Source organism: Contarinia nasturtii, unplaced genomic scaffold (genome assembly GCF_009176525.2).
Source record: "Contarinia nasturtii isolate CC-2019 unplaced genomic scaffold, AAFC_CNas_1.1 Cnas_scaffold_414, whole genome shotgun sequence".
Taxonomy (NCBI): Eukaryota; Metazoa; Arthropoda; class Insecta; order Diptera; family Cecidomyiidae; genus Contarinia; species Contarinia nasturtii.
The window spans coordinates 2,576,117-2,582,797 of record NW_022197768.1 but is presented as its reverse complement, the minus strand read 5'-3'; the positions used below and the strand labels follow the sequence as shown (position 1 = coordinate 2,582,797).

Genomic DNA, 6,681 nt, shown 5'->3' with positions numbered 1-6,681 from the left:
GTTCTACGGACTATTTTGTTGTGCCGTAACATTTTGTGCAAAAGAAATCGCTTACATTGTGATGATTTTTGATTTTTTAACACGAAAAGTTCCCAATGCGTATATTTTCGTGTTTTTATATTACTCGATATACCCGCGTGTGTGTGTGTGTTTAAAAGTATGGACATTGCATGACCAAGTTCAAATGATGACGATTGACGATATACATGATAATTATAAATCAACTCTTTTGGGATCGTATACGTGCCAAGCGCGTTCTACATCGAATACAATGTAGAACAATGTGCACTCAATGTTCTCATTGAACAATGACTGTTTGGTCACTGTTTCTTTGAATTTATTTTCGTTGTATCTCTCTCGCTCCATTCCTCGTGCAATTGTTGTCGAAACCGTTTCATGTAAAAATCCATTCGATTCGACTTGTTAGAATCATTTCTTCTGTTATTGTGTTTAAGCGTGAAAATGGTGAATATAAAATAAACATCACTAATTGAGTGAAAAAATAAATCAACGAATGATTGATTATTTCGACGTTTATTCGCCACTTGGAAGGTCATAACAAGCAAACTATTAATAAAATTTAAATCATGGAACAAAAATTCGTTTTCTTTCCGTTTCTTTTCATATCATTTCATTCCATTCCAAATTTCTTGCATAATATATTCCACATCATAATCACCATGATCTAAATCATAATTAAATATAATTATGCAAACATTTCCACATCACTCGCACTTTTGAAAGTGGAATAGTTTATATATAAATTTAGAGATTTTGTTGATAGATTGGAACATTTAGCGTTGGATACGTTCGGAGTTGTTGTAATTCCAATGTTGCGCTCAATTCCAACAGTTCAGCATGTTGTTCTTGTATCTTTCGGACCAATTTCGAACGCTTTAATATAATGGACATTCTATGAAATGGAACCAGATAAAATGCAATCTATAATTTGGCCAAGTGCATGATGAAATCGAATAAAAAATCTGCTTTTTTACCGTTCATTTCGTGTAATTATGTCTTTTTCGCTAATCAAATAATCTTGGGCTATGTTTCGTTCATCGATATTCACTTTCAGCGCTGCAATTTGACAATCAAGTTCGTTATTCTTTTTACGTTCTCTTGACACAACCGTTTCGATCTGTTCGATTCGTTTCATTCTAATGAGAGAAAAAAATGTATGATTTATTACGTCAAACGGCCATTAAAATGGGAATTTCTGCTTCAAAATATGACTAACAGTGCACTTATTGTATTCGACGTGTCATTTTTGTGTTCATCAGGCGAAGGTTCTTGATGGATTTGGTTTTTGATTTTCTTTGGTTTGGCCGCCATTTTTTCGTGTAGCCATAGCTTCACGTCTTTTGTGATCTGGAAAAGTGAACAGTTTTATAAGAGAAAAGTAAAATTATTTTAATAACAGGGTAATGCGGTCATGTGCATCCAATGATAAATACACTGCACTTTTCGATTCGTTTGAGAATGATTTTATAATCCTCTATTGTCATTTGTAACATTGACTGTTTCCATTCGTAATAGGCAACGCGACGATGGCATAAATCGACCTGTTGCTTAATTTTTAACTTTTTCACTGCAGCTTCCTGTTGTTCCCATTTAATTTTTGTTGTTGTTGATGTTTTGGGCGCAAGTTTATTCGTTCATGCGCGAACCATTGAAGAAGAAAATAAATTTCCGTTATGTTTTTATTCAAATTAATTTAATTTCACCAGCGTCAACCGTAAAGGAATTTACCTGTATCAATGAATTTGTTAGGGCCAATTCAGATTTGCTCAATATCGTTGTTGCGTCAAAGTTATCCATTTCACCAGTTAACGGTATTTTAATGTTACCAAGTTTGAATACCATTTGATTTTTTCGATTGAACACACAATTTTCCTGACAATTTTTTCAAAACAAAATACTATTTCATACAAATCCGTTGCAATTATTCTAATTCATAGTTTACCTTTGCCTCTCTGACTTCATACAGTTTATTGTCTAATTGAGTGAGAAGCGCTCTTTTTGTGCCGAGTTGTTTATTGTTTGTTGCAAGACTGGATTCAGCTTCAGCCAAGATTACTGTTGCATGTCTTAGCTATATAAAATAATTTGAATGTTGCTTTTGTTCACCAATGGCTAGTAAAAACTATTCCAAAAGGCCACAAAAAATGACGTAAAATGGCAATTTTTTTTTCGAATGTCCGGTCTTTTTTATAATCCATTGATAAATTCCATGCAAATTGGCATTTTGCGTCATTTACAACTTGTTTAATTGGCCGAACAAGTGAGAGTTTTGATTAACTATATGAGATTGAGAGTACCTTAAACTCAGTTTCAATTTTCGTTCTTCGCATTTTGCATAAATGATTCCATGCCGATTGATCAATTGAATTTGGTGCATTGCTAAATTTATCGTTCGCATCAAGAGACTGTAAATATTGTATACACTCATCTGATAATAATGTTTCGTCTTGATGTTTTTTATTTATGGTATTAACACGTTTAATCATAGCAGCAAGAATAGTAGACGATTGACATGTGGTTAAACGACCTTTCGGACGTCGTCTGGAATTTCACAACTTAATTCAACGGAAACAACAGCAAAACTAAAAAAAAATGTCATATTACACTCACTTAAAAATGCGATATGCCTGATCAATAACAGCGGCTGATACAATATCTGAGAAAAAGGTGCGAAATTGCTTATCTAATGACTGATCTTTTGCCGTCAATTCTTCGAAATTGATCTTTGATGCAACGACATTTTGATCTAACATTTGTTGGATTTTCATAAGATTATTCAGTTCCGACTTCAATTGTTCTTTTTCCAAACTAAAATGGAGAAATTTGTTTGACAATTTGAGAAAAAAAACCCAAATATTTCTGATTTACTAACTGAATTTGTTTCTCTTTTTTGCAAAATCCCTTGAATTTCAGGTGATCTCGAACGCAAGTTAAAATTTTGAGTTGTTCAGACGAGATGGCAAATTGTGCCTTCACTTTGGTTTTAATGATATTTTCCAAGCATCGATTCAATTTGCTCACCATCAATTCAATGGCAGTGTCTAAAGCACTCTTTTCTTCAAATAATTTGCCAATATATTCACGACGATCCATTCGAATTTTGGTTATTTTCTCACGGTATTTGTCAATTTGTGCCGTTTCCGCTGCGGTGAACTGAGAATCTGGAATATTTTGTAACATGCATGGTGGTTTTGGTGGTTCTTTTTTCAATTCATCTTCCCAACAAACTTGCAGAACACCGTCCATCATATCGTCTAAAGCTCGTTCATAAAATGACTGATTTCGAGTTGTTTTCAATGATTTGGCGGAATCTTGTTCGGAAATGTCATCAAACTGTGAGTCTATGTTGTAAGTTGAAATGGCCAACATTGTCGAATGCGTACTATCATCTTTAAAATAGTCGCATTTTTGTATTGGATCAAATTGTGTAATTTCGTCGGCATTAAGTCGCTGCAAAAGGTTAATATCTTTATGAATTTGATCCAAACGTTCATTACGCTGTGCCATCAATTCCATTTCATTGTCTTTTACTTTCGACATTTTCACAAACATGTCATTGAATAGTTTCTTCAGCCGAACAATATTATGCTGAAAAATCATTATACATTGAATCACCTTGAATAATGGCACGAAAATAACGTTAGATACTCACATAGATTTTTATATTGTACGTATTCACCGCGTGTTCATCACGAATGTCAACGTTTTCCGGTGCCATTGGCAATATGCTGAAGAAGTTATAATCTAAATTTACCTTTGATGTCAATTGTTGGTCAATTATTTTCGATGCGAATGTGCTGAAGCGATCGGTGGTTTTTGTCGATTGTATTTCGCTTTCTGGCCACTGAATATGCTCTTTGCTCACAATATTCGGATGAATCCATGGTTTAAGCTTACAAATTTGAGCGAATAATTCTGGATTCTCAAGCACTTTAATCAAATTGTTTTCATCGCCAAGTTTTTCATCCAACGCAGTGAGTGGAAAATTTTGTATGAAAATATCGGTGAAAATGCCATGCACTTTTTGCGGCTTTGTTTCAAAACAATCCCAAATAATTCGTTTTATATTCTCAATTCTTGCTTTTTCATCGGCGAATGTCTTTTCCAACATTTCGCGTTCCAATTCGATTTGCTCTTTTAGGGCGCCACTTTTGATGTCGGCCTCGGTTGCATTCAAATTGAAAAACTGAATCGGAAATTGCTCCTCTTGCGGTTCATTTTCATTCATATCTATGTAATTGACAATCGTTGTTTTGATTCGATCTAAATCTTGTTGCATTTCATCTAATTGAGATTTGTAATTTTCACATTCTTCTTTGGACAAACGAGCCAATTCAACGTTTTTCCATGATTCGACTGGGGATGATTCTAACATTTCATCAATGTTGACTATTTCAATTTTCTCCGTTTGCGATTCGAATGGGGCATTTATCCATGTAAAATCGAAAGTTTTCGTAATATTTTTAAAACATATCACATTCTCACTACAACTAAGTGTCACCAAATATCTACATCGGAAACATTGAAAATAACATTATTGATAAGAGCTGTTTACTCTTTAGAGCTAAATGAAACCTGCCTTTGTAACGGATCAAAAATCGCATCCTTGACACCTTTTGAGAATTTATCATGTGCGATTACTGATTTAACCAATCGCATCGAATTCTTATCCCACAATTGAATTTGACCATCGCATCCAAATGTTAAAATCGACGATGCGTTCACGGTGAATTTTATTGGACCAAATAAATGTGTAGTTGGGATTGTCTGTTGTATATTCATTTCTATTTTACCATTTTCACCACAAATGCATTGAACTATATCGATATCTGTCAATCGTGCGCATAATATAAACTTATTTACATCATAATATTGAAATTGTGCGGCCGAATAGTGGTTTTTCATTGGAATTGTTTGTAATTGATGTGAATACTGTGTTGTTTCTTCAATTGTAAGATAATCAAAAATACTAGATTGTGATTCATTTGAACCAATTCCACATTTTTCATGCAACATTAGCGCATAGAGGTTTCCATTTATTTTCACCATCGAATAATCCAAGTAGCTACGTTCGAGTACAATAAACTTTTTAATATCCTCATTATTATTCGTTTCTCTTTTAATTGCGAATAAACCGTTTTCATTGTCAATTGCAATTGAGATCGTGGAGTTCGGTATAAATTTAATAAAAACAATTTTGGACGAAGTTAAATTATATTTTGCTATGAGATCAGCATTGCCCCGTTCATCAATTTCCAAGAATAATATTGTACCGGATGATGTAGCAACACCAACAATCGAACATGTTTCGTGAGACTCAATGCAACTTACGCCACTCAAAGCGTACTTTGAAACCTAAGTTAATTATAACAATTGAAATAGATGTCACAAAAAATGAAAAATTGATTTTGTTTACTTCGAGACCAGATTCAGCTTGCACCACGATTATTTCATCCAAATTTGTTTGTAACATCAAAAAAGTACCGCGTGGATTGATGAGAATACATTTTTTTACAACCCTAAAAAAATGTGATTTTTTCTTATTTTTCGTTTGTAAATTGATTTGTTACCGATGGTAACTTACCGTTTCAACGTAGTAATTGCATTTAAAATTCCATTGGATTTCTGCTCATGTAACTTATCGACAATGCCATCTATTGAGAGTAAAACAATTGAACTGATATCTACACTCATCAATATCGCTGGTGTATAGTTCAAGTCAATGGCCCATATGATAGACCAGTCATTTTCCGATTTTTTAAAAAACTTTAAGGACAAATTTAATGATTCAATCAACTGATGAATGTTTAAAAATGGAATTTTGTATTTACATTCAATTTCGATTGAAAATCACCGACAACAATTCCATTTTTGTAACTGATAACAGGAATGAGATTAGCATTGATCGTTTCTTGAAAATTGATTATTTTGAAAATTTTATTTTGAGACGGATTAATCTGCAATTCGAACCAAAATGAAAAAAAATATTAACGCGATTTTCGAATATCAAACAATGAATGTTTATCAAAAGGTCGAATAAAAGTTGACTTTTACATGCCAAATTCCAGTTGCGTGCGCAATAAAAAGTGATCCTTCTGAATCAAAAGTTCCCTTCACATCCGATATTTTGTTTTGAATTTCCAAATTAAAAATCGTTTTATGCGCTATCGTCACGTCAAATGTTAAATCAACTGATGAACTCACTTCCCACACAATTATTTTCGATGCATTTTTTGCCATTTGGGCAATGACTAACGGGTGCATCAGACTACATCTTTGATTTATAAAAAAAATGATAAAATGTGAATGAGTAGTAGGTAAGTACTTAATTCTCACTCATTTCTGTTTGGCATTAGACGATCTTACTGTATGTATTGATTATCATCAAGAAAATCGGTTGTTTGCACAAGTAGTTGGATGCCAGTGCGCCAATTCCAAATTTCAATGAAATAATTTTCGCAAAATGTTAAGGCGATCAAATGATCGCTATCCCAAAATTCAATTTGTCGATAAAACCCCGATGTTGATTTATCTAAAAAGTGGTTTATTTTCAATCAAAAAACATAGAAAATACAAACCGTTTAGGATTTCTTACGCTTAAGTTGTCCGATGCATTCATTTGGATGTTTGAATAAAATGATACGCGGAGGTGTTGTAATG

At 33.3% G+C, this 6,681-nt stretch overlaps 1 protein-coding gene across 1 annotated transcript; it reads right to left on the bottom strand.

The window, feature by feature from the left end:
- Window positions 1-765: 765 nt before the first annotated feature.
- LOC116338669 (cilia- and flagella-associated protein 43) lies at window positions 766-6,261 on the bottom strand. Its single transcript, XM_031764078.1, has 15 exons — window positions 6,076-6,261; window positions 5,853-5,978; window positions 5,606-5,787; window positions 5,438-5,540; window positions 4,601-5,376; window positions 3,674-4,529; window positions 2,894-3,609; window positions 2,632-2,829; window positions 2,319-2,562; window positions 1,964-2,092; window positions 1,750-1,893; window positions 1,455-1,598; window positions 1,238-1,368; window positions 996-1,157; window positions 766-913 (listed from the first exon to the last, which is right to left on the bottom strand). Exons 1-15 carry the CDS (start codon window positions 6,259-6,261, stop codon window positions 766-768), a joined length of 4,245 nt encoding a protein of 1,414 aa, XP_031619938.1.
- Window positions 6,262-6,681: the final 420 nt, after the last annotated feature.